The sequence below is a fragment of the Balaenoptera ricei genome, chromosome 14 (assembly GCF_028023285.1).
Source record: "Balaenoptera ricei isolate mBalRic1 chromosome 14, mBalRic1.hap2, whole genome shotgun sequence".
Lineage (NCBI taxonomy): Eukaryota > Metazoa > Chordata > Mammalia > Artiodactyla > Balaenopteridae > Balaenoptera > Balaenoptera ricei.
In genome coordinates, this window is record NC_082652.1 from 26,861,571 (window position 1) to 26,886,859 (window position 25,289).

The 25,289-nt window shown below is 61.2% G+C and overlaps 1 protein-coding gene across 1 annotated transcript; it reads left to right on the plus strand.

The window, feature by feature from the left end:
• Positions 1 to 24,731, plus strand: HIC2 (HIC ZBTB transcriptional repressor 2). The gene is made up of 4 exons (XM_059894740.1): positions 1 to 80; positions 16,633 to 16,730; positions 18,372 to 20,974; positions 23,424 to 24,731. Exons 2-3 carry the CDS (start codon positions 16,705 to 16,707, stop codon positions 20,185 to 20,187), a joined length of 1,842 nt encoding a protein of 613 aa, XP_059750723.1. The 5' UTR covers positions 1 to 80; positions 16,633 to 16,704; the 3' UTR covers positions 20,188 to 20,974; positions 23,424 to 24,731.
• Positions 24,732 to 25,289: the final 558 nt, after the last annotated feature.

Genomic DNA, 25,289 nt, shown 5'->3' on the forward strand with positions numbered 1-25,289 from the left:
GGGGCGGGCGCGGGCGGCGCCGAGGACGAGGCCGCGGGAGGGCCGGCCGGCGGGCGAGCGCCGCCGCCGACGCACACGAGGTGAGGGGCGCGGGAGGCGGGCGGCGGGCGCGCCCCCGAGAGAGGGGCGTGGGCGGGCGCGCGCCCGGAGACGTGGGGCTGCTGCGCGCGTGGGAGGGGGCGGGACCCCCGGCTGGTCTGCCGCCTGCGGCGCTTTGTGGCCCCGGGCAGGGGGCGCGGTCCAGGCACAAAGCCCCCGAGCGCGGGTGTGCGGAGCTGGGCGGCGGGGAGGCGGGCGCCGGCTCTTTGTGCGTTTGCATCCGCGGTCTAATCCGAGCAGGTCGGGGAGCGGCGCTGCCTGACAGGCGGGCTCCTATTATGCGGGCGGCCCTGCGCCCGCCGCCGCCCCTCGCGGGGAGTTTCGCCGTGTCCACGACTGCGGCCCCGCGCCGTCCGTGTCGTTTCCCCGGCCCCCTCCCCGCAGGAGGACGGCTGCGCGCGGGCAGGGTAGGGGCAGGCCTGGAGGGCCGCTCCCCGAGGGCCAGGCCCTGCGGCTGGTGGGCTCGCTGCCCTGCCCCCAGACCTCTCTTCAGCAGGCGGCCGCTTGGCAGGAAGAGAGATGGGCTTGGGGGAGGGGGTCGGCTGGCAGGGGGAGGGGACCGGCTGGCAGAGGGAGGGGGCTGAAGGGCCCCAGCTTGTCACTCTCTGTTTATCTACCGAGATGGTTCATATTCACACGAGCTTAGCTGGGGTGAAGGGAGGCGGGGATGCCTCTCCCTGGGGGGTAGTGACTTACGGAGAGGAGGGAACGCGGCCAGATAATGCTCGCAGCGGCCCCACCCAGAACAGCGTGGGACTGCCTAGGGAAGGGAGCCCAGTGCGGATCCGGATGGCCCAGAACGGTTTTGAAGTTATTTATCCGTGTTTCTCCTGTTTCCTCCACCTCCAGTGTCTTTTCTAGTAGGGGTTGCCAAGCACATCTGGAAAGCTAGGTTCCCGGCCCCCCCACCCCGGCAGGAGGAGTGTAACCCGGGGAGGCCACCCCTCTGACATATGTGGTAGGGGGGAGGGGCAGAGCTTTGCCCATAGGAATCCTGTGGCTGTAGATTGTTGACTGATGTGGGGATGACTGTGCCTCTTGTGCAGGGGGGAGGGGGAGAGCTGGCAGGTAGTGGAGGGGCCTCCAGAGATTCTAGGCTGAACTTGGGGGTGTTCTCCAGTGACCCCCGCTCGAGGGATGGAGCTGGCCCTTTCTGGAGCTAGCATTTATTGCTTCCTGGCTCTTGGCTTTACTTCTTTTTCTCCGTTCCCATCTGCCAGCGTCTGGACTCCCTGGGCCTTTCAGCAGACATTTTCAGGAGCACAGGCCATGTGGCTGGTCTGTAGCCCTGGCTCAAGGAGCGGGCTTACGCTCAGCAGAGCAGGGTTGCTGGCATGTTCTGAAAAAAAAAAGCAGATGGGCCGGCCTCAGGCTGGCCTCCAGAGACAAAGCTGTGTGGTGAGATTGCTGGTGTAGCAGGCTTTTAGTACCAAGGGCTGGGGGGGAATGGGAGGCTGATACTTGGGGGCTGAACTGAGTCTTTTGCCCCTGGAGTAGGTTGCCCTGCCTGTGAGTGAAATCGATCTTGTGTGGTTGTGCTTATTATGGAAATCTCTAGGTCCACGGGCAGGTAGTAGCCTAGGAAGGCTGGGAGGGGGCTTCCCACCTGCCTGCCTGCCTTGGGGTCAGTGCGCCCAGGTTGGTCTGCTTCCTGTGGGCCAGTTTTGGGGTGTTGCTGAGTGCCCGTCCTCTGGCCAGTTGACTCAAGTGCTGGTGTGCACCCAGGATTTCTTCCTGCAGTGTTTTCCTGCCAGTTGTTGGGACTTGTAGATTAGTCTCTCGGCTTTTACAAGCGATTCCTGAAAAGAAAAATCTCCCTCTGGTTGCTGGCTCTGCATAGAGGAAGAAGCAGCCCGAGGGAGCCAGGCCTTTAATTAAAGCAAAACTGAAATGATTGCTTCAGTGGCTGGAAGGAGAGAAGGCAGCGCAGGTGGGGCGGAGGTGATATGCCCTGTCCTGCAGCGAGGTACCTGCCGGGGACAGGTAGGCACCGTCCCGTCCTCTCTGCCTGGTCTTGGCCAGCAGCCCAGCCTTCTCCACAAGCTGCAGTCCTGGATTAATCCTCACATAGTGTTTTCTTTCCATAGATCAGATTTCTCATTTTGTTAATAAGCACAGCCTCCGATCCACTTGAAGTCAGCTGTCGTGGACTCAGAGCAACAGGGTTTTGCATTATTGAGCTGACAGGCCTGCTGCCTTCCCGGAGTCCTCATTGTCTGCCAGGTGGTGGGGGTGGGGGTGGGGGTGGGGTGGGGGCAGTGCCTTTGAATCAGCAGCTTGCCCCCGTGGAAGGGCTGGCAGGGCAGTTCTGGAGAGTCGAGGAGTGAAGAAGGAATAAAGTTCAGTTTACCCGGGGGACCTGCCACCCTGCCCTTTTTGCTTGGCCTGTTGGCCTCCAGCAGTCAGCCCCACCCCACGGCCTGCCTGCCTTGCCCACTGGGGCTGAGGGCCAGTGCCCCCCGGGACTGATCACTAGAGGGTGGGGGTTCTTGTTCCCGGCTCCTTCTGCAGAGAAGAAACCACAAGTCCTGTTCCGCCTGTCCTGGCCCTCGGAGCCCGACTGATGAGGGACTCCTGGGGGCAGCGTGAGGGGCACTGGCCTCAGCACTGTTTACTCTCCGTGTGGCCTTGGACAGGGATTGACTCTTTGAGCCTTAGTGTCCCCGTTTCTAAAATGGGAACAGAGCTAGAGTTCACATTCACGTATCGCTGCCTTCCAGAGCTCAGCCTGGGGAAGACAGACTGGCAAACAGACGGTCGGAGGATGGGGTGATAGGGCCGCACCGTGCTGCGGGGAGCACGAGGTGGCGAGGGCGGAGGGTGGGCAGCTTCAGGAGGGGGATTTTACTGGGGAGCGCGCGGTTTGGGGAGGGCAGTGCTGGGGAGACAGGAGAATGGCGACAGGAGTGTGGCCCTGCAGATGCTGAGCTACGAGAAGCTGGCGCAGGAGCACCCGCTGCGTGCTCCTGTGAGTCTCTTTCACAAGCTTTTTATCCGTTCAGCGAAATTTTTTGAGAACCAATGCAGTGCCCAGCCCATGTGGCTAGATTAAATCGTGCTGTTGCTCAGAGTTGCCGGTAAGCGGTCAGCCTTCAGCTGGGATGTAGAGACACTGGGAGATTTCAGGGCTCGCTCTGGGTGCAGCACTCTCACAGACTTGGAGGTCAAGTAACTGGAGGTTAAATAACGTCATGGGGCTGCAGGGTAGGCGCCTTTGGTGTTCTGTCTGGAGAGGTCAGAGATCCCATCCTGGCTTCCTCGGTTAGGGGCTTCCAGCCAGCTGGGCCAGTTAGGCTCTGCCTGGCAGCCGGCTGTGCTTCCTGCTGGGAGGGGCCTTGCTTAAGGGTTAGGGACCTGGGCTGGGAGAGGGCTCCAAGCCCCAGAACCCGGTGTGAGCTGTGAGTGGCAAAGCCAGAAAAGCAGGTGGGGGCGGGGTGCGGGTTGCGAGTGGGCCCCCAGCACGCTCGGTGAGGAAGGAAAAACTGGGTGCTGACTCCAGACCCCAGCGCAGTCCAGGAGGGAAGGCCCGGGGCTGGGGGTCTCTGCTGAGGGAGCACAGTCTGGGAGGGTGTGGCCAGACTGGGGGGAGAGGGACCCTGAGACACTGCCAGGCTCAGAGCCCCGCCTCTGCCTGCCCTGTGTGGGTGGGTGGAGGGGCGGGGGAGCGTGGCCTTGGGGTTAGAGCAGGTCCTGTTGAGGGCCCCCTGCTGCTGAGCGTGTGGTAGGGTGGGTGCCTGTTTGCTGTCGGGGGTCCACCTTCTCTGAGCGCGTGGGTGAAAAGGGTGGGGTACGGCAGGGCAGGTGGCTTGGCTCCTGGGGCGCCCGAGGCTCTCCCCTTCCATTCCGTGGGAATTCTGAGGGCCCCTAAGGAAAGGTGGGGCTTGGGCTTGGCTGGGGAGGGGGGCTTCCAGGTGGGCAGTTGACCTCTTGTGGACCTGGAGGGGCTGCTGGCTCTGGCACGGCCGTGGCCACTGTGCACACAGGCCTCCAGTGGTCTGGGATACTGCCGCCGCCTCGGGTTTGTCTCCTAGCAGCACCTCTGCGGGGGTTGGAGGGGGGGTGGTGGTGTTGGTGGTGGTGGTGGTTCTCAGGTGAGTGTGGGGAGGGGCTGCTCCAGTGCCTTGGGCACAGCCCCCCCACATACACACAGCTGGTTGGAGGTGCTGCTCCCTTCCCCACGCTGGGGTCGCAGCCCCTTGGCCTCTTCCTCAACCTGGTTATAGGCCTTTTAAGGGGCAGGACTGTTCCATGGCCTTTGCAGTTCCCTTGCCTGCGCTGCTTTGGAGGCTAATAGTAAGCTCTTGGTGAATTCTTGTTCACAGAATGAATGAGAAGGGAGAGTAGAGTTGATGGCTGGGAGGGTGGGGCCTGGGGCCTCAGTGTCTGCCCCATGTGGACACAGGGAACTTTCCCTGTGATGAGCACGGGCTCCACACTGACCCGCAGTGTGTGTGCTGTTCCCTGTGCTGCCTGGTGGAGGCCTGCCTGATGGTGCCCTGGTTCTTACCTCTGCATATCAGGATCACCTGGAGCTGGTGGAGCCCAGCCCGGCCCACCTCTAGGGTGGGCCCAGCCATCTATGCTTCCTAAAGCTTTTGAAATGAATCCAATGTGCAGCCAACTGCTTTAGCAGAGAGATAAGTCTGTGTTGATAATAGAATCAGGGAGTGGTGAGTCCACAAAGACCAGCAGGGGTGGTCACAGACTGCCCAGTGGGGTTGTGCTTACAGAGCGAGCCAGCGGCTTCTCTGTTAGGTACCAGGGTCTTGGAGAAGCATCAGGTGCAGAGGGGGCTCACCCTTTTCATGGTCCCTTTTCCTGGGGTGGCAGTGGGAGGGACCCCAGACTGGTGAGTACTAAGGGGGCATCTCCTAGGAGGTCCCCTGGGAACCACCTGCTGCTCTTGACCCCAGGACTCTTGCTCCTGCTTGACTTTAAGGGACTGCCTGCCCTGGTCTCTTGGTTGCATTCTTGGGCCCTGGTTGGTCTCTGTGTGCCCAGGCATAGTGGCCTTGGAGTTCCTCGTGGTTCCCTAACAAGCCCACTGTGGCTGCAGCTGGGGACCCCTGGGACCTGTGTCCTGCCCCTTCTTTTTCTCTTTGACCTCAAGGTACCTGGGAGAGAGAGATGGGTCTCTGAGGTTATTTACGTGGGTAAGGTGTGTGAGGGAGCTACTGACAAGGGGCCAGGAGGTGGGGTGAGAGCTGGGAGGGGCACTGGAGGTGGGACTTCAGGTAAGGTATGGCCAGCCCAGCCCAACCTCGTCTGCTGGGACAGAACAATGGGCTGTCTTGGGGCTTAGTTCACGTCTGAGGGCAGCCAGGACACAAGACAGCCCCCGCCTGCTCTGGGCAGCTTACTGCACGAGGGAGGAGAGCAGCAAGGCCCCTGGGTGTGGTGAGGTCTGGAATGGGCCTGGTTGATGTCCTGGGGGGAGGTGCAGGAAGAGCAGCCTGGCCTGGGGCCAGGCAGGAGTGGGGCTGAGTGGTCTGGGCTGGGCAGTCGGGGGAGGGGTGGTCCGGGGCAGTCAGGGTGTCCTCTGTCACTGTTTTCAGCCTGCGCACGTCTTGGTAGATGGACCAGTGGGTTCTCCCTTGAGAGTGAGTAGTCCTGGGGGTGGATTCCTGTCTCAGCTGTTTGGCCTCTTCACCCCGCCCCTCCCTGGGACCCCTTTGGTAGAAAAGGGCTGATGGTTTCTTTCCAGCAGGTGCTCCGGCAGCTCTGCTTGCAAACTGGGAGGAGGATGGTTCCCACAGAGCTCCTGATGGGATGCTGGGGAGGTAGCACAAGAGGGCTGGGCCTTCCCTCTCAGGATCCTAGCCCGGGCTGGGCCTGGTGGGATACACCTGTGCAGTTCCTATTGCCTTCTCAGTCCCTGCTGTGTGAGTGGCCTGGAGAGGTTACGCACTTGGTCTAGAGTCCTTCTGCTGGGATGTGGTGGAGAAAGTCTAGGAGTAGGGTAACCACGATGCGACACATGCACGAGGGCGCATTGGACACGCGTGTGGACTCCTGCCGCTGAGCAGGGCTTGAGCCTGAGGGCAGCCGAGTTTTCATTTGAGTGGGGGGCAGACGGCTGCCTGAGACAGAACCCAGGGGTCTGGTTCTGGAGCTGAGCGAGGCCCCTTCCCCAAGCCTCGGGGGCAGAGAGGACCCCTTCTGGTCGTGGAGCTTCCCTTCTGCCCCTGGAGGCCTGGGCCTGTGCTCCCACTTCCAGGAGGGCCTAGGGGGGTGGGGGCAGGACTGGGCAGCCCGGAGCTCAGAACCAGGCTTGGGTCCTCCTCTTGGTGTTCTCTCAGCATAGGGGGCACCGGCTGGGGTCTCCCTCTGGCGTGTGGGGTTGTCTCTTGGCAGAGGGGCCTGGGGGGTCTGGGCGATCCCGGCTGGGCTGCAAGGGGAGGGGCCCTGGGCCACCACCAGCAAGCCACTGCCACGAGGCTGCAGGTGGTGGGGGGGGCTGGGCGTGGGCTCGGGTTGCCCTGTGGCTGTGGTAGGTGAACTCGAGCCCCAGAGGGGTGCGGGCAGGGGAGGGGATAGTTTCCAAAGTCCCACATTCCATGCATGTTGATGCTGATAAGGGCAGCAAGGCTGGCCGTGGGCAGGCGGTGCACACCTGCTTCCCGAGACCCCTCCCTGCCTCCACTCTGCCCACCTCTGGGGCTGAGTACCTGGTCCGCAGCCTGCAGGCGCCCGCCTGCTCAGGCAACACTGCCGCCTCTAGTTAGCAGGTCTTGGAAGCCCCGCAGTGGTTTCTGCCGGCCCTGCCTCTAAGGGTATTTTTGGAGGCCATTTGAAGTGGCATTTCCTTTCTTTTCTTTGAAATTCCTTATTCTCAGGTGTGGCCCTTTGCCTGGGATTTCAGCATTTGGTGAACAACTGTGATTTTGGGGGAAGAGGACTCTGATTGATGTCAAGCCTGTTTCCTCCAGGTGCCAGACCAGACCTCTCCGTGCGTCATTTTCCTTGCCTGTAAAATGGGTTGGTAGAAATATTTGCGGTAATGGCCATCAGCCGTTCTCAGAGTGGTTTGCAGACCCCTGGGGATTCCCAGGACTCTTCAAAATACTTAGACATTACTGGCCTTTGTCCTCGCATTGACACATCATCGGTATGAAGACGTGGTGGGCAGCCCTGCCCGAGGTGCACACTGCATGCCCAGCCCTGGGTGCTCGAGCCAGGACCACTGGTCTTCCTCATGCTGTTCCAGGGAGGCCGTGCAGGTGACCCAGTGGTGAGTCTTGACCCTGGAGGACACACATGTTAAGTGTTCTCTGTGGTGAGCTGGGGAGGACCCGGGGGGTTCTCGTGCCTCAGACCGAAGCAGGACGTCATTCCAGGAACAGCACTGTGTCTGCGAGTTGCTTTTTTTCATGGAACGTTAGTTTTACTTGAAAGAAGGGCTGACAGGCAAGGTGGTTGTTCAGACTTGGAGAATTGGTCAGACCTTTTCTCAAATGAGCAAAGTGAGCCTTACCATGGGAAGGAAACAGGTGACAGTGTTCCTTGCCAGCCATAGAGCCAGCAGAGGACAGGGATAGTTTTGGGAACCGCTGTCCTTCACTGCGAGCCTGACTTGAGACCTCTTGTGATGGAAGCACTCGGGTTTTGGTGTCGTATAATGAAGTCTGACAACAGTGGGAAGATGTGATTGACTCAGGGGACCACTGTTTTCCGAATGACTAGCGCTCAGTGTTGCAAAATCCTGGGTGGATGTGAGTGCAGGGTAGGCCACTGGATTTTTGTGTAACCAGGTATGAATTAATCACCGATACAATTTCAGAGTCTACATTGCAACTTTTAAGAACCTACCACTTGTTGAGTTGAAGTGTAATAACAAGGAAGAATAGCCACCATTATCTGAAAAGGGTAAAACATCCTTCCCTTCTGTCTGTGTGAGGTTGGATTTCTCCACAGACTTCAGTCAGAACCACGCATCCTCACTGGCTGAACGCAGGGCAGATGTGAGGATCCAGCTACGTCTGTGCAGCCAGGCGTTAAAGACATTTGCAAAAATGTGAAACAGTGCCACCCTTCTCGTTGATTTTCTTTTCTTTTGGGATAGTTTTTTTCCTCCGTAAAAGCACCATTTATGTTAACATAAAATGGGTTTATTGTTGATAATTTTAAATCAAGTAAATATTTTTTAAGTTACCAGTTTTTCTAACACAGTAAATAGAACAGTAGCATACAAGCCACCAAAGAGTTCTTTGGGGGTCCTTCCTAGTTTTCAAGAATGTGGACAACAGTTTCTGACTGGTGGGCTAGGGCCAGCGGGTGGCCTCCTCCTTTACACCTCCCCTCCCCCCACCCCAACCTGTCCCCTCAGCCCTGCCTCTCCCCTCTGGCATTTGCTCCCCTAGCAGACCTGCATGGGAGCCTGCTGTGTGGCTGGAGCAGCTGTGGCCGTGAGGCTAGTGGGATGCAAGGTCCCTGGCCCCAGGAACCTGTTGGGTGGCAGCTGGGCAGCTAGTGCTGACGTTGGGTGTGGGGAGAAGTGCTGGGTGGCTTCGCGGAGGAGGGGGCACTCGGGCGTGACTGGTGGGGGCTGTGTGGAGGGGTGGCCTGGCCCTCTGGAAGCCCTCCGCGGGCCGGCCCAGGTGTGGACTTTATCCAAGCCCTGGGAGTCCATTGAGAGCTGTAAGCAGGAGAGTGACTTGATGGGATTGGCGTTTGAGGAGAGAACTGAGGATTGACAGCTGGGACTGTGGGGGTGGGGAGCACATGCTGGACTTGGACGGTCCTTCAAAGTGGCTCCCGTGGGAGGATTCCCCCAGGTGCAGGGGCTCGGGCTTCTGCTGCTTTCTCTTGGGACTGAGTGACACTTTCTGGGCATGTCCTGTGGGACTGGCCCCCGAAGCCCTGGTTCACACGGTGCTGCCGTGTCCCCGGCCATGTGGCTGTGTGCGGGGGTCCCCTGGGGTGGGAAGGGGTGTTCAACCCCTCCCTGGATCGGGAAGACCCTAGTCTCTCCGCACTGAGCACGTTGGCTCCTTGTGAACCTGGGCTGTGCTGCGGGTTGTCATGAGCATGAACCACAAGGTGTGAGTTACATGTGCACACATCTGGCTGTAAAGAGTTGGGGGCGCACACCCTTCCCCCCACCCCTGTAAGAAATGGTCCCCACGCCCCGGGCTGCTCCCTGGGCCGCTCCTGATTTCACTGCTTTTCCGAATTTGGGGTTAACTGTTGCGAGTGTGTGCCGGTTCTCCGCACTCGTCTGCATTCTTGGACATTGGGTGTGCTCTCTGTGGACATAGAACTGGGCGCTCATCGTGCTTTTGAGACTCACCCAAGTGCTGGGTGTCACTGTGGTTCCTGCGCCCCGGTCCGCCCTTGGCGTGTTCCAAGGTGGTACTGACCCCACATGTCATCGTGGGGCAATGTCAGGGTTTCTGTTTTTGCTGCTGCCTCAATAGCCCAGCTTTCACCCCCTCCCCCAGCTCTGCTTTCTCGGGCAGAGAAGAACCTGTTTATTTTTTCTGTCTCTAAACCGGGTTCCTTAATGCCGAACAGTCCTCCCAGCGCCCCCGGGATGCCGTCTGAAGAAGCTCTGTGAGCACTTTTCTTCGAGTCCTGGGGGCCCCTCTGTCCGACTCCCTTTCTGAGCTCGGCCTCTCCTCTGTTGGGCCCGTCACGTTACCTGCTGGGCAGGTGAGACTTCTTCTCTGTAAGTGCCATCCTGCAGGCGTTTCAGGCACAGAGCCACAGGTTGAAATGTTTTCCACAGCGGTTCCCTAGTTTTATCCTTAAAAATGGCTTTTTAAAAACTGGTGGGTGCCCAAGGTGTGCCTACTTGATTTTATTTTATTTTATTTTTTTCGCATTTTGGACTAAAACAACCTGATCCTTGATCTTTGGTTTAGCTCCTTGAGTCCTTGGTCAGAGGCTCTGGGCTTGGGGGTTGGTCCTTCACGCAGGGCAGGGATCCTTCTGTTTGACCCCTGATCCCTGAGGGCCTTGTCCAGCCTGGAGCTCCTGGGGCCGTTGTTGGTGCCTTGCTGGCTGCACTTGGAATGTCCTCTCCTCTCCTGAGCATGCCTGTCAGGATTTGAAGACCCCTTCCCTCTTCCTTGGACACTAGGATGGTTAAAAATGTCATCAGATTGTTGCTGCCTTCAGATGGCAGGCACAAATCTGCCCCGATAAGAGGTTTTAAGGTGGTCTTTATAGGTGTCCTGTGGGTCCCTGGCTGGACTGTAGGGTTCCCTCCTGTTGGTGCCGCTTCTTGTCTGGGGATTGTTGTGATTAGTTGGGGGTTCGGTCAGCTTGCTCATCAGGCCTGGGATGGGCCCTGCTGCCCCTCCTGAAGATTTCTGTGCACCTGTTGAAGCCAAGTACATCGTAGTCATACCTAAGAAGTGTGCCCAGTTGTGAGCAACAGCGCCATGGACTCTTCCCAGGTGGACGCGCATCCAGCATCCATCCTGAGAGAGAAAACACCAGAACAGAAGGCCCTCGTGTGTCCTTCGAGCCCCCTCCACTCCTCAATCCCTCCCCTCACCCACCCCTGCTTTCCACCTTGACCAGAACTGGCTGTGTCGTCCCTTTCGGGTCTGGCTGCTTTGCTCAGCCTCTTGCTGGAGGCTCCCGTGCAGGCAGCCAGGCCGTGGGATACGGCGACAGTCAGCTCTAGCTCTTCTTGATCCGTGCAAGGCATGAGTGTGGGGCTTGGCCTGAGCCCTGGGGCCTGCCCACTGCTGGAGGGGCTCCACGCCTGCATGGCTTCTGGGACCCAGGGTTTGCGTGTCTTCAGTCTGGGTCTTTTTAAAGTCTGACCGTTCTCTTTTCTGCCCGGGATGACCTCTTTCAGTGTCTGGTCAGCTAGTTGAAGCCCGTCGTTGCCATCTGGCATCCGGTTTGGGTTTTGTTTTTCTGATTCCAGGACCAGGCCGTCACAGGCAGGGCACAGGGCCTGGGTGCCAGCCACCGGGAGTCTCGGCCGCGTGGGTGGACGGGTCAGCTGCCCTTTCTCGGGGAAGGACTCCTATACCCTGAGGTGGTTCTTCCTGGTTTTCAGTCATGAAGTGTCTTCTGGTACGAAGGGATGATGATAGAAGATGGCAGAGTATTTTTATTTTGTTTTTTAAATATTTGAGAGTCCTTAGTTAGTGTAAGACATAGTGAGCTTCTAGGGTTGGGTTTGAAGTTGTGATGTTGGAGTCTCTGTCCTGGAGGAGCTGTGGGCTGGGCAGCTGCTGCTCTGTGACTCCTGAAAGGTATCCCGGGGTAGGTGGGGGACGGTGACTCCTTTGCAGCAGGTGGCCCAGGCTCCCTGCACTCTGCCTGCCACCCGTGCCTAGAACCCCTTGCCCCCCCGCGGCCACTGTCCTGCCTCTAAGACGCCCGCAGTAAGGGAGTGCCACCTCGATCTCTCGAGTTCTGGGGCCGCCTCCTTCCCCTTGACCCCCATCACTGAGCATTTACTACCTGCCGAGTGTCAGGCTTTCTGGGGAGTAGAAAGCTTGTAACCCACAGTCCAGTGTGCGTGCAGGTTCTGGTTCTGAGGTCTGGAGTGAGGCCAGACTGTCTGCGTTTCTCAGAACCCTGGGCGAGGGCCTTCCCTGGTGGTCCAGTGGTTAAGACTCCGTGCTTCCAGGGCAAGGGGCGCAGGTTCGATCCCTGGTTGGGGAACAAAGATCCCACATGCCACATGGCATGGCCAAATAAACAAATATTTAAAAAAAAAAAACTAAAAGAAGAAACAGAAACCCTGGGCGATGCTGCCACTGGTCCCTGGACTGTGCTGGACACCCAGCAGGACAAGTAGGAAGTGGGGCTGGGGGCACAGGAGCCAGCTCGCCAGGGCCTGTCTCCCTGCAGCAGGAGCTCCTTGCTCCTTGCCTGATCCGGATGCTCCCTGTTGGCTGTGCTGCCCCGCCCCGCCAGCTTCCCACAGGCTCCCTGCCTCCAGGCTCTAGTTCTTTTGCTGCAAGCAAGCTTCTTACCTAGAGCTCAGGCCCCTTCAGGTGGGGATGGGGAGCAGTGCAGTGTGGGCACAGTCTGGAAGTTTTCATAATAGTGACTGTGCTCCAGGCAACTCTCACCTGCCTCTCCCCAGTTCACCCCCTGTCTCACTGGTTCAACACTCTTGGCCAGACTCAGCCAGGCTGGTGGCCTCCCAGTGTGACCCTGCCCCACACCCTCCCCGGTGCCAGCCAGCCAGCTGTGCCAGTGCCAGCAGGGGAAATCCAGCTGTAGGTCCCCAGGTCGTCCTGGGAGTGGGAGTAACGGGCAGGTTGTAGGCCAGGGGTGAGGTGAGTGTGCAAGGCTCGCCCTGGAGCCCTGGAGAGCGGGGTTTGCGATTGTGGCCCCGCCAGGCCTCCCCTCGTGGTCCCATGAGCCTCTTGGGTGGGAGTGCACATGTGGGAAGGTGGGACTGCAGGCATTTGGGGGCAGACTCAGGGAGGTTGGGCTGGGGTGGGTGGACGCCACCTCCCACACTGCTCAGGGACCTGAGGGAGAAGGCCAGCCCCAGGTCCCGATCACCACGTCACCACCGTGCTGATGGAACTGAGTGTTAATTTCGTAGAAGTCTTGTCCGAAGGAGGGCAGGGCTCTTGGCATTCGTGGAGCCCGTTGCTTTCCAGGAGGATGGTCTGGGAGACGAGCCAGGAGCTACTGGCCGGCATCCAGGCCTGGGCCGGATTACCCGCCGGGTTCGCCCAGAGCAGTGGGTCCCACCCACCACCAACCCATGTCTGGAGGGGCAGGCCAGAGAGGGCACAGCCTGGGTCCCCAGAGTAGGCCTGCCCCTGGGTGGTGTAGCCCGGGTGAGGCCTGCTGTGAGGTAGGCTGTGGGAGGGGGAGATGAGGGGGAGCTGCAGGCCGAGGCCCTCCTCCTGGCTCCCCTGCCCTGCCCCTGGGAGAAGGAGGTGCAGGTGTCTGTCCCCAGGGTAGGAAAGTCTGGAGTCAGGCTCTGCCACCTGCTTGCTCCTGTGACCTTGGGCAAGTTGCTTAACCCCCAGAACCTGTCCTCTTATCTGGCACTGGAGGTGGAGAGAACACCTCTGAGGCTTCCCCACCGGCAGGGTGCCCTCCAACTGGTATGGGGTGAGGAGGAGCTGGGGCTGGGGAGGGGGGGGTGGGTTGGGGGCTGGGCCTTAGGCTCTTCTGGATCCTGGGTGCTGGGACCTTCCAGGCCTTCTCGCTCTGCCCTCCAGCTGCCCTCCTGCAGCCTGGGAAGGGCCGGGCCTGCAGGGAGGGGCAGTGCTCGCACCTGTCGGGGCCACACCTGGAGCACCAGGTGGCCACAGCAGGGGTCGGCTGGGCCCAGAGTTGGGGGGGCAGTGGATACGTGTGTCTGAGGCCCTCAATGACACAGTCAGATGTGCTTAAGCCCCTGGGGGCATGGCGGTGGCCTGGTGTCCTTGTGACTCCCACCGCCAGTGGAGCCCTAGGTGGGTGCTGGGCAGCCCCCCCGCTCTCAGCTGGAAGAGTCCTGTGTTCTTCTGTGACTTCTAGCTGTTGTTCTTTGGCCAGAAGGTGGTTAAGGAGCAAGAACAGCCTCCCATTGGGTGCTTTGGGCTGGGCCGGGAGCGAACTTTTCCGGGGGGACCCAGCATAGCTCTGGGCCTCCTGCGGAAGGTGTGCTCTGGGGAGGGAGGAGGGGTCAGGGTTCCCGGGGACCTGGGTGACAAGGCCTGCCCAAAGAGAGTTGGGGGGGCCCCCTTTTCCTGTCTTCACTCTTCTTTCCAGGACCCTCCATCCTGGCTGGGTATGGGCGGGGTGAGTCGTTTCAGCCAGGGTGCGCGGGGCTTCTCTGGGGGCTCTTTCCTGCCTAGGGAGGTAGGACATTGCAGAAAGGGGCCCACAGTCTCCTGGGAGCATCGCCCAAGGGTGAAACCACACCCTGAGCTTGGGCCCCCCTTGTGGGCTAGAGGTAGGCATGAGATGCCCTCCTCTGTCTCCAGAAGGGAGGGGTGCCTGCCGCCAGGCTCCAGGGAGGCAGGGCTGTCTGCCTCTTCCCCAGGGGGTTCCACCTGGAGGCTGAAGGATGGAGCAGCCTGAGGGCCCAGGCTTCCTGGCGCCCAGGCTCTGGGCTCAGTGGGTGTCCAGGCTAAGTTGGGGTGGCTCCTGTCGGAATTGGGGTTGGAGCCGTTTTCCTTGGCTTCCTGCTTAAACAAGGGCCACTTTCATGTGGAGACCTCCTCTCGTGGCCTCCTGCCCTCTGTGGGTTCCAGGAGGGGAGGCCTCCCCACGAACCCTGAGCCCATGTGGACCACCTGACGTGGGTGGGGCCTTGTCTTGCCTGGGATCCCTGCTCAGCTGTAGGGGCCTGGCCTTGAGCCTGTGCTCTGTAGGCCCCGGGCCTGTCCTCAGTGTGTGTGGGGTCAGTTAGGGGCCGGGCGGGGGCCAGCCGGGCCTGCCTCCTTGGCTTTTCTGAGGCCTGAGCCTGGAGGGAAGAAGAGGAAATGAGATCTCAGTCAGGACCTGTCCCACGTCACTGTGTAGCAGCCCTGTTGGGAAGGTGGGTGCTGGCCGTCCTGTGAACAGAGACCTGGGAAGGTGATCCAGGCCCCTCTGTTCACAAGAGAGCAGAGCTGCCCCCTCCCCCACTTCCTTGCCGGGGTCAGGGTCAGCCCATCTGGGGACAACCACGCACCCATCTGACTGACCTGTCCCACTACCCAAGATCCTGGGCATTCTGGAGCCAGTGCTCCGGGTGGGCAGTGGGGCTGCACTGGGCGTGGGATCCTTGGGGCTGATAGGCACGCTGCTGGGCCTGCTGCCAGGTGGCTGCTGGGTGCCAGGAGCTGGGGCCAGGTGGCAGCCTCATTCCAGCCCGTGGTGGGCTCCTGCCAGGGCTGGGCACCAGCCCCGTACCCAGTGGGCATCCCGCTGCCAGCTTGCCTGGCCAGCCCCACAGTGCTGTTTCTAGCCCTCTCTCCCCTGCTGCTGTGGGCTCTCCAGGGTGGGTGCTTGCTGCTCCGACACCCGCCGTTGAGCCGGAGGACAGAGGCCTCTGGGAGGGAAGGAGCAACACTTTCTAGGGGTCCTGGCCCTCACCTGTGGTGAGGTGTGTCCTCGCTTACGGACACGATGTAGGCCCACACTCGGCCCAGCCTGGGGTGGCCGGCAGGCGGGGCGGCTTCCTGGTGGACGTGTACTCCCAGCAGGCAGCTCTGTGCGATACCCCCCCACCCCCACCCCTGCCCGGCAGAGGGCACAGCCTGCTCTGCCCGGTCCTGCTGGGCCTCCCCGCGGGTAGGTCGGGCTCGAGGGTAGTCACTTGGTCAGTCGCTGGGCCTTGCCCGGGCTGCAGTGACCAGGCTGGTCGACCTGATCTCCAACAAGGGCGAGGAAGCCCCAGTTGCAGGGTCTGGCCCAGGCTGAGGCGGAGGCCGCTGGGTGGGCATTGTGCCCGGGCGGGGCTTGGGTTGTCCTCGGGTCTGGTGGGGTTCCTGATGTGGCTTCCCATCCTCTCTCCTGGGCTGCTCTCACTGGCGGTGGCATTGCGGTGGTCTCCGCCCCCCTCCCCAGGCAGGGTTTGGCTCCATCTCTGGCCTCTCTTGGCCGAGAGCCTGATGAGGGGCCCAGGCTGCCCTCGGGGAAACGTGGACGCTCTCAGGCTGCTGGACCTACAGAGCTGGTTCTCCTGCCCTCTGGGCTGATCGTGCCCCCTCCCCCCAGCAACCCCTGCAAGAGGGGAGCTGTGCTTGGGGCCGAGAGACAGCTGGCAGGCTGGAGCCGAGGCCTCCTGGCCACCCTGCACCCCGGGTCTGGTCACATTCCTGAGGGACCTGCTGAGCCTCCCTGGCCCTGGGGGCGGGGGAAGGGCAGGCAGGGATGGGCTCTGGGCTGCTGCAGGCCTCCTCCCCCACCCCTGGCTCCATTCCAAGGGCGCCCAGGCCTGCTGGAGTGGGGGACAAGGAGCTGGAGCCTCAGGACCCCCTCCCGCAGGACCCAAAGCTCTGGGGGGGGGGCAGGTGGAGCCCACCCACATCTGGCAGCAGCTGCCAGCGGCCTTGGCGGGCTGGTATTGAAAGGGCGAGCCTGCAAACGCCATGTGGTCAGGCTGGGCTGGGCAGGAGGGGGCTGGGCGCTCTGGGCGGGGGGTTGGGGGGCGGAGAGCAGACCCGGAGGGAAGGGATGGAGCAGGAAAGCCAGAAGCGGTTGAGACTGGTTCTTATAAATAGCCCGTTGCACCAGCGCCTCCAATTTTGACCTTTTGTTATGTAAATGTGGCCAGCCTGGAAAAGGCCTTGCCCAGGCCTCCTGCCACCACGCCTGCCCGCCCTCCAGGAATTGTGTGCCTGCTACCAGCTCCCCCAGATCTAGGTGTCCCTTGGAGTATCCTAAATCTCCTGTGGGGGTGGATGGGAGGAGGGTGCAGGTGAGCTCCCCAAACCTGTGTTCTTCCTGCCACGGGGACTGACTGGGGGCACTATGACCACTGTCTCTTGCCCAGCTGTCTGGGCGTCCCAGCCAGAGAGACCCCCAGACCTTCCTGGGAGCGAGGGCCCCCAGCACCTTCCCCCTCCCCTTGCTGATGCCTTTGTGGATGACCATGTCTGTTTGTCTTCCCTTCCCCAGGTGACCAGGCATTGATGCACCCCCAGGGAGGCCACGCGCTCAAGGAGGCCACCCCCGCTGGCTGCTGCTCACATGGTTTCTGGGCCCCTGGCACTCCGGTAGGTCAGGGAGGGGGAGCTGGGGGCGGGGGCGGCAGAGGGAGGACGTTTGCTTCTCCTCCTGGGGACTCTGGGCAGCCTGCAGCTCTCAGCCTGTGTCCTGGCCTGCAGTCTTTTGTGTGCGGGCAGCGCTGGCAGCATAGAGGGGAGGCTGGGGCTTGGGGAGGAGGGCTGCTGTGGACTCACTGGCTCTCGGAGGCCAGGACGTCCTGCCCTCGGCTAGTCCCCTTGCCAGTTGTCCTGGGTGCTGGCGCTAGGTGTCCAGGCCAGTGTGGAGGCCGCGCCTTGGGCTCTTTGTCCCTGCCTGGCTGGCTTGGGCAGGGAGTGGCGGAGGGCTGGTTCCTGCGCGACCTGGGCTCCAGCCTCTGAACAGCCTGACAAGGCCGAGCTGGCCTGAGGTGCTTGCTGCCTCCTGCTGTCAGGCCCTGAGTGCCGGCCCACGTGGTCATTGGGCACTCGAAGTCTTCCTTGGGGTGCACAGGATCATGGGGGGTTTTCCTCTGTCTTTGCAAACAAGGGCAGGTACGGGCCAGTGGGAGGAAGGCAGGTGGGTGCAACCCCTCCAGGCTCTGTCCTGAGGGAGGTAGGGCTGGGCGCCTGGTAGGAGCTGATCCCAGGTGTGGGAGGCTCAGAGCAGTCAGTTCCTCTCCGAGGTTGGGCCATGAGCAGGACGACATGAAAGCCCCTTGTCGGCCTCACGGCTCAGAGCACCTGTGGGAGGGCACGAGCTCCTGAGTGGCTGGAGGGGTGGGGAGCCACGGCCTTGCACTGTAGCCCTGCTGCCCAGTGGGGTGGGTGCATGGTTGGGGCACGCTGCTCCCAGAGACCCCTGTGCACACTGCCACGCAGCCACCACAGAGTTCCTCTGCATGTGTTTTCCTCAGTGACGTCAGTTAGCATCTGTGCCAGTCTGGCGAGTTTCCCAGGCTCATACAGCACTGCCTGCCCTGCCCAGAAAGTCCCTGGGGCCCAGCGGTGCCAGGGCTTGGCCAGGCTGCCTTTCCTTCTCGGCACCTGGAGGCCCAGACAGGGGGTAGGGGGGATGGGTGCTCAGTGCCTGTGACGGGGCAAGGCCTTGTGGGGTGGGGGTGGTGGCTGGGCGCAGTGTCACGTGATGCTGGTAAACCTCAGAGTTTGGGAAGCCTCTAGGGTTGTTAGAGAGAGACCCAGCCTAGAGCAGAGGTCGCAGACCAGAGGCTGCATGTTTGATCTGGCCCACGTGGTATTTAAGGAAAAAGAACCTTCATTTTGCATGGGGTGGTTTCACCTGAAAACCTGGATTTCTGGCTTGTCTCCAAAACTGGGAAGCTGCATGCCCACGTGGGAAGTCCAGCCACCCAGCACCTCATAGACCCCTGCCTTTGGGTCTATGAGGCCAAAGACGGAACAAAGACCTTTGGGTCCCATCTGGGCACGTGGTTGGCTTCCTTTAGTGTGGAGATGATACCTTGGGCCAAGTTCAAATCCCAGTTTGGTTGCCCGCCACCATGTGCCCTTCATTGTCCTCTGTTTTCAAGTTTGCAGATAGGCTGGTGCTGCCCCACATCTCTGGCAGCCTGGGTGGCGTGAGTTCCCTGCCCAGGTGCCGGGCCCCAGGAGGGTCCCCCGCTGATGTGCGCGCGTACCTGTTCTTGCCCGCAGGTGGTGCGTGTGGGCAGGGCGTGGGGACATGGGGCCCGACATGGAGCTGCCCAGCCACTCGAAGCAGCTCCTGCTGCAGCTGAACCAGCAGCGGACCAAGGGCTTCCTGTGTGATGTCATCATCATGGTGGAGAACTCCATCTTCCGGGCCCACAAGAACGTGCTGGCCGCCAGCAGCATCTACTTCAAGTCCCTGGTCCTGCACGACAACCTCATCAACCTGGACACAGACATGGTCAGCTCCACGGTGTTCCAGCAGATCCTGGACTTCATCTACACCGGCAAGTTGCTGCCCAGTGACCAGCCAGCCGAGCCCAACTTCAGCACGCTCCTCACCGCCGCCAGCTACCTCCAGCTGCCCGAGTTGGCAGCCCTCTGCCGGCGCAAGCTCAAGAGAGCTGGCAAGCCCTTTGGCTCTGGGCGGGGTGGGGCCGGCCTGGGGCGGTCCCCCCGCGGCCAGCGGCTGTCCACGGCCTCTGTCATCCAGGCCCGGTATCCGGGGCTCGTGGACGGGCGCAAGGGGGCCCACACCCCCCAGGAGCTCCCCCAGGCCAAAGGCTCTGATGAGGAGCTCTTCCTGGGCGGCTCCAGCCAGGAGAGTGTGCATGGCTTGGGCCGGCCGGTCTGTCCAGCCAGCGGGGAGGCTGGCCTGGGTGGCTGCAGCACCAATGGCAGCGGCGGGGGCTGCGAGCAGGAGCTGGGCCTGGACTTGTCCAAGAAGAGCCCCCCGCTGCCCCCCGCCACCCCCGGGCCCCCCCTTACCCCCGACGACCCAGCCCAGCTGAGCGACAGTCAGCAAGGCTCACCCCTCTCGGCCTCCGCCCCTCCCGTCGCCAACAGTGCCTCTTACGCCGAGCTGGGGGGCACCCCCAGTGAGCCCATGGATCTGGAGGGGGCCGAGGACAACCCCCTGAGCCTATTGGAGGGGCCGGGCGGGCAGCCCCCCCGCAAGAGCCTCCGGCACTCGGCCCGCAAGAAGGAGTGGGCCAAGAAGGAGCCCGTGGCCGCCTCCCCCTTTGAGCGGAGGGAAGCGGCGCCAAAGGGCCCCTGCCCAGGGGAGGAGGCCGAAGGGCTCGGGGACAGGGTTCCCAACGGCATCCTGGCCAGCAATGCGGTGGCGGGCGGGCCCTACGGGGAGCCCTCATACCCCTGCAAGGAGGAGGAGGAGAACGGCAAGGATGGGAGTGAGGACAGCGGGCAAAGCGGGAGTGAGGGCGGCAGCGGCCACGCCGGCGCCCACTACATGTACCGGCAGGAGGGCTATGAGACGGTGTCCTACGGGGACAACCTGTATGTGTGCATCCCCTGCGCCAAGGGCTTCCCCAGCTCCGAGCAGCTCAACGCGCATGTGGAGACGCACACGGAGGAGGAGCTCTTCATCAAGGAGGAGGGTGCCTATGAGACGGGCAGTGGGGGCGCCGAGGAGGAGGCCGAGGACCTGTCGGCGCCCAGCGCGGCCTACGCAGCCGAGCCCCGGCCCTTCAAGTGCTCGGTCTGCGAGAAGACATACAAGGACCCGGCCACTCTGCGGCAGCACGAGAAGACTCACTGGCTGACGCGGCCCTTCCCCTGCAACATCTGCGGCAAGATGTTCACGCAGCGCGGCACCATGACGCGCCACATGCGCAGCCACCTGGGCCTGAAGCCCTTTGCCTGTGACGAGTGCGGCATGCGTTTCACCCGCCAGTACCGCCTCACTGAGCACATGCGCGTGCACTCGGGCGAGAAGCCCTACGAGTGCCAGCTGTGCGGGGGCAAGTTTACGCAGCAGCGCAACCTCATCAGCCACCTGCGCATGCACACCTCTCCCTCCTAAAAGCCAAAGACCCTGTTGGCCCGCGGGCGCCCAGGAAAGCAGGGGCACAGTGGCTGGGCCCCGGGTGTGGGGCAGTTCCTGGTGCAGCCCCCTGCCCGCCCCCCAGAGCTTTAATCCACAGTCTGTACCAAGGGGAGAAGCAGGCAGCTGGCACCCAGCCCGAGTGCGTGTGGCTGCTGCGCCGTCTGCCTCCTGATCCTGCCCGGCCCAGTTCCCCGTGAGGGCCACGGCGGGGCCTGCGGGAGTGGGTCACGGGGGTGTCCCGCAGGCCGGGTCGGAGCAGGGGGAGTGGGGGCCTCCCTCCACGCTGCGGGGAGCAGGGCTGCCGCGGCCGGGGTGTCTGTGCTGCCAGCCTGGCTCTGCGGGGAGCGGTGCCAGAGGGAGGGGACAGCGCCCTCCCTCCTCGAGCCAGGGGTCACCGCTCACTGGTGCTGGGACAGTCAGGGGCCCCCACCGCCTACCTCTCCACAGCTAAAGAGCCCTCTGGGCCTGTGTGGCTGTTATTCCTACTGATCTGTTCCTTTTTTCTTTTTGAATTTTGTTTTTTAAACCAAAACCAACAAGAGTTTATTTTCCTTCCGGCCCCTCGGGGCTGAGCCTGGGTCTGCAGACTGAATGTACCGGGGCAGCCACCCCACCCCGCCCGACTGTGGGCTGGGCGCCCACCCTCCAGGCCCCAGAAGCCCTTCTTGGCCAAAGGCTTCCCTGGGCCCCGAGCCCTGCCTCGGCTGCCTCAGGAGAGAGAGTGCTTTTCCCATAGTTTCTGAGGAATATTCTTTGTTTAGAGGTACTTGTTTTTTATTAAGAGAAAACCCCGTGTAACGTGTATGTGAATGTTGGAACTGGAAGGTCTGGGGTTGGTGGGGGGCGGGGGGAGGCTGGCCGCGGTGCCAGGACGTTGGTACGCGTTTCCATTTTCTCCGTGTGTGTGGTGTGCGCGGTACGTGTGGACTCATGTCGCGTTTCCTTCCTTCCTTGCCCTTCAAGGTGGAGAGACTTCTGACCTTTTGCTACCTCTTGAATTTGTGAGAACAGGACGTTGGTTGGTGATGGCAGTTGTGGCCGTGACACTTGTGTTTTCCTTGTCGCCCTCTTGGGCCCCCCGCCTGTGCCCCCTCTCAGAAGGGGCACCTGTACTTCCTCTGTGCACATGTGGCCAGCTGGCCACCCTGAAGGTGTTCTGAGTGTGCTGCTGGGCGTCAGGGAGCCCGAGCTGCCTCTCATCTGGGCCCGAGTGGGGGTATTGGTGCTCCAGCCCCTGGGGAGCCCCTGGCACAGGACCAGGTGCCGGGAGACGGGAGCCACACGGTGGGACAAGTTCCTGGAGGCTCCCGGTCAGGCCAGGACGGGGCGGAAGTGAGCCCCCCCCATCCTGTCCCCTGGGCCTGCAAGAGCCTGACCTCGGGAGAGCAGCAGCCCCTACCTGACCAGTGTGGAGGGGCTGACCACAGGGATGTGTATATCTTCTTCCACCACCCCCCCCCCCCCGGCAGGGTGGGGACCTGCTCTGCTTTGGCATATCTGGGCGGTCTGGGGAGAGGCTGGCTGCCACCTGTGGGCTCAGCCCTGAATCCCACCCTACCCTCACCTCTCGCCTTGGGCTCTCCGCCAGCCTCAGCCACCTCCATGGGCCTAGAGCCATGCTCACAAGGCCAGGCCAAGGTCGAGAGGTCGGCACCACTGTCCTCAGCCTACTGTAGCCACAGGGCTGGACCAGCGGCTTTATCTTCTTCGTTTTGCTTCATGTTTTCATTTCTTTTCTTTCTACTTTAAGTTCAGACCAAAAAATTCCGGAGTCATCCCCTACCCCCATCCTCCACCCCTCCAGAGACCCTCCAGCTGAAACCAGAGCCTGAGTTCAGGGACCCGAGTGGTGGGTGTTGGGAGTGAGGGCACGCAGGCCACGTGGGGCCCTGCTGAGCCCTTGGGGTACCCCCGGCCTCGGGCTGCTCCTCTCCCCTCTGGGGACTTGTGTTCCAGCAAGTCAGGCGGGGCCCCTCCAGCGCCTCTGCTCTCCCGACTCCCCTACCCCGTCAGCACTTAAGCCACACGACAGAAGTCTGTAGCGGGAGCTGCACACACGCCCCTGGGCGTGGCCCCCGGTGAAGCAGGTGGTTCATGGCAGAGCTTCAGGGACTGGGCGCAGAGGCCCTCACTCTACGACCTTCGTGCGACGTAGTATTGTACCCACCTGAGTATTGTATCATATATCGAGCCTTCTCTGTATTTTAACAAGAAAGCAAAACACTAGTTTCCTATTTAAGACTTTAAGGGTTTGTGGGGCGGGCGGGGTTAACACGACACTTGGTTTTGTTTTCCTTTTCCTTTGGTTTCATGTGGAATGCGTGCTCGTGAGTGTGTGCATGGACGTGTGTTAGAGCCTCACCAGGAGATTAGGCTGTTGGAGGCCAAGGGCGGCTTACAGTTCTCTGCTTTAGTCACTTAATTCCTGAATGTTTCGGAGAAACAGGAAACAGAAAATAGCAGATGTCATGTAGGAAAGAGGATAAACAACAACAAAAAAAAAAGAAAAAAAAGCTCACACCCAAATTCACAAAACCTATTTTTTAAACCAAAGCACATTTTGAATGCGTATGGAACCTCAATGGGCTCAGAAAAAAGATACTAATATATTTATCTCATTGTTTACATAAACTTTTACAGTTTCAGACCTCAGCAGATAGAAGGCCAGTCCCAGTGAACCCCACCTTCCGCCGGAGCCCCTTCTGAGTAGGCCCTGGAATGGCTCACGGGCAGAGGGGCCACTGTGGGGCCGGGGCGGGCGTGGAGGCCCCTGAGCCCTCCTCCCAGCCCGGGCCTCTCCCAGCCCAGCTGGCACCAAAGAGCTTGGGCCCGTGCTGACCCGCCCCCCAGGCCTCCTGGCCAGACCGTGGTGGTCCTGCCAGCTGGCACAGCAGGGGTGGCTGTCAGTTCTGGCCACAGGACCTGAGCCTGGGCTTGGGCCCTGGGATGGACGTATGCCCCCATCCCACTGCTCTGCCTGCGACCCTCGGGTGGGTTGATGTGAGGGTCCCTCTCACGCCAAAAAGCCAGGACCTTTGCACAGCTCCGTCGACTCCAGCGGGTCCCCGCCCCCTGGGGACCCCCACCTCCACCCCGGCAGTGGGAGGGGCTCACTGGGCCGGTCCTTACCTACACAGACGGTGCAAACACTCTGAACAGTGTTGTTTTTGTATCAATATGTTTGTGCAGTGATGAATGTATTTATTTCTCAGACTTGGGCGAGCGAGCGGTAGACCGGCCTCCGCCACTGCACGCTCCCGCCAGACCGAGCCCACCACCGGGGCTCCTCCAGGATTGCAAAAAAGGTAAAGAAGAAAAGATGAACCTTTAAGCAAATACGAATCTCAGAGACTCGCAGCATAGCCATACACCTCAGCCTGTGAAACGAACAATCTGGACCCAGATGGACTTTCAGAACCACACACAGCCGTGTGTGTTACCGTTGGTCGCCACTTGGGGGCTCTGGGCTGTCCGCCGCCCCTGCCCCCACCCGTCAGTATTCACTGGACTGGCCGTGTGCAGGAGTGCGATCGGGGCAGGCTGGCTGGGCAGGCGGACCCCAGCCGCCCTCCCCGCGGCCGTCCTGAGTCGGGGTGAGGCCTGGGCAGCTGGGAGGGCAGGGATCAGGGCAGAGGCGGCCGCATCCGTCCAGTCCCCTTGGCTTGAGGGGGCGAAAGCAGAGGCACCAGGCCTCAGAACAGACCAGGGATCCCAGCCCTACCGGCCCCCTGCAGGGACCAAGGCCCTCCCTATTCCCCAGAGCCAGGTTGGGCATCATTGAACCTGTGAACCCGAAGCCAGGAAGGGGTGGTGGAGTGGTGCCTGACCAGAGCCTCAGTCTGACATTCCAAATCAGGGGGTGGGTGTGCACTGTGGGAATTGAGGCTGCCCGGGACCCCCTGCCTAGGACCACCCATCCCCCACCGGGCTTGTCACCCCACTTTAATTTTCTACCGGGAACCCCTCCCCCTACCTCACCTTGCTATTTATTGCTGTAATTTATTGACCTCAAATATGCTGCATAACAGACCTCACTCAGGGCAGAGAGGATCCCCAGGGCTCCCCCCCTCCTTTTGGTGGGGCCCCGTGGGGCCAGGTGCTGAGGGGAACCTCTCTGTCCCCCACCTATCACTTGCTTTCCCCCTCCCCTGTTGGGGGACCCCAGGTTGGGCACTGGCCCATTTTCAAATACCTCGAGGGGGAGGGGGAGGGATGGGGTTATAGCTGTTTTGTTGGACGGGAACTGGAAGAGGGATCATGTCCTGCTATGCACCCTTCCCAGGAAGGGGGGACCACGATCGCACTCCTGTACTGGCCACCGCCACTGTCAGTCATCACACTGAGTTCACTTCCCTCGAGAGTTTGGATAAATTCAGGTCAGAGCTGCAGGTATGCAACCCTCAAGTGTCATAGTAAAGCAGTTCACCGATTTCTCCATTCAGAAGCGTGCAGTCTTAATGTACAGTGATGAGAAACTGTTATTTTATGATCTTTTCATTAAAAGCTTGATTGAAAACTCGTGTGAGGCCTCTTCTCTGGCTGTTCTCTTGCTAAATGAGAAACTGCTTTCCTTTCTCTGTCCAGCGCTTCCAGGACCTGGGAGGGTGGGAGCTGGGGTGGGCATCTTCCTGCCCCAGGCCTAAGGGTGGGTTTCAGAGGGGCCTAGGCCCTAGGTGGCATGTGTGCGTCTGGAGTTGGCAGTTGGGTCAGCATCCTTTCTGGCAGTGTTGGCCAAAGCTGGCCGAGGCGGTTTGGGAAGCAGGGGGTGTGTGGATGGGTTGTGGACCCGGTTGCCTGGGTGAGAGGAGGTCTGGCCCATGCCCAGGACCATGCATTGGAACAGCAGGATCGGGCCAGGGCAGGGGGTGCTCATTACTGCCCACTGGTCCCTCCTGCCGCTTGGTCTTGGGATGGGGTGGGTGGGAGCCGGGAAGGGGGATAATCTTAGTCTCTAGGGTCGGGGACAGTAGACCCCATTCCCTTGAGGACTGTCCCTCCTGAACCAGGGTGGGGGTACCAGGCTGAGTGAAGACCCAGGAGGAGGAGCAGGCTGAGTTTGGGAGGGTGGTCAGCCAGCT